At 43.1% G+C, this 216-nt stretch overlaps 1 protein-coding gene across 1 annotated transcript in view; it reads right to left on the bottom strand.

Moving 5' to 3' along the window:
• The window catches only part of LOC116674252 (coagulation factor XIII A chain-like), a 24,014-nt gene that overhangs the window by 12,454 nt on the left and 11,344 nt on the right, over positions 1–216 (bottom strand). The window contains 1 exon segment of the mRNA XM_032506853.1: positions 109–216. Coding sequence (XP_032362744.1) covers positions 109–216 — 108 coding nt within the window.

Consider the following 216-nt stretch of genomic DNA (forward strand, 5'->3'; position numbering starts at 1 on the left):
GGATCAGAAATGTCTGAACCAAGATTTTTTAAAATCCATCATAAAGCTGTTGAGATATTTCACTCTGGACCAAGCTAGCTGAACTAAAGATGCAAAATGTTTTCTCACCATTGCGGCTCCCATCCTGACTATTTTGATGATGTTGCCTCGGTCGCCAATTGGCATCTTTGCCTCATCCAGGATGTAAAGACAGGCGTCCAAAATGCCGCGCTCAAA

Source organism: Etheostoma spectabile, chromosome 24, assembly GCF_008692095.1.
Source record: "Etheostoma spectabile isolate EspeVRDwgs_2016 chromosome 24, UIUC_Espe_1.0, whole genome shotgun sequence".
Taxonomy (NCBI): Eukaryota; Metazoa; Chordata; class Actinopteri; order Perciformes; family Percidae; genus Etheostoma; species Etheostoma spectabile.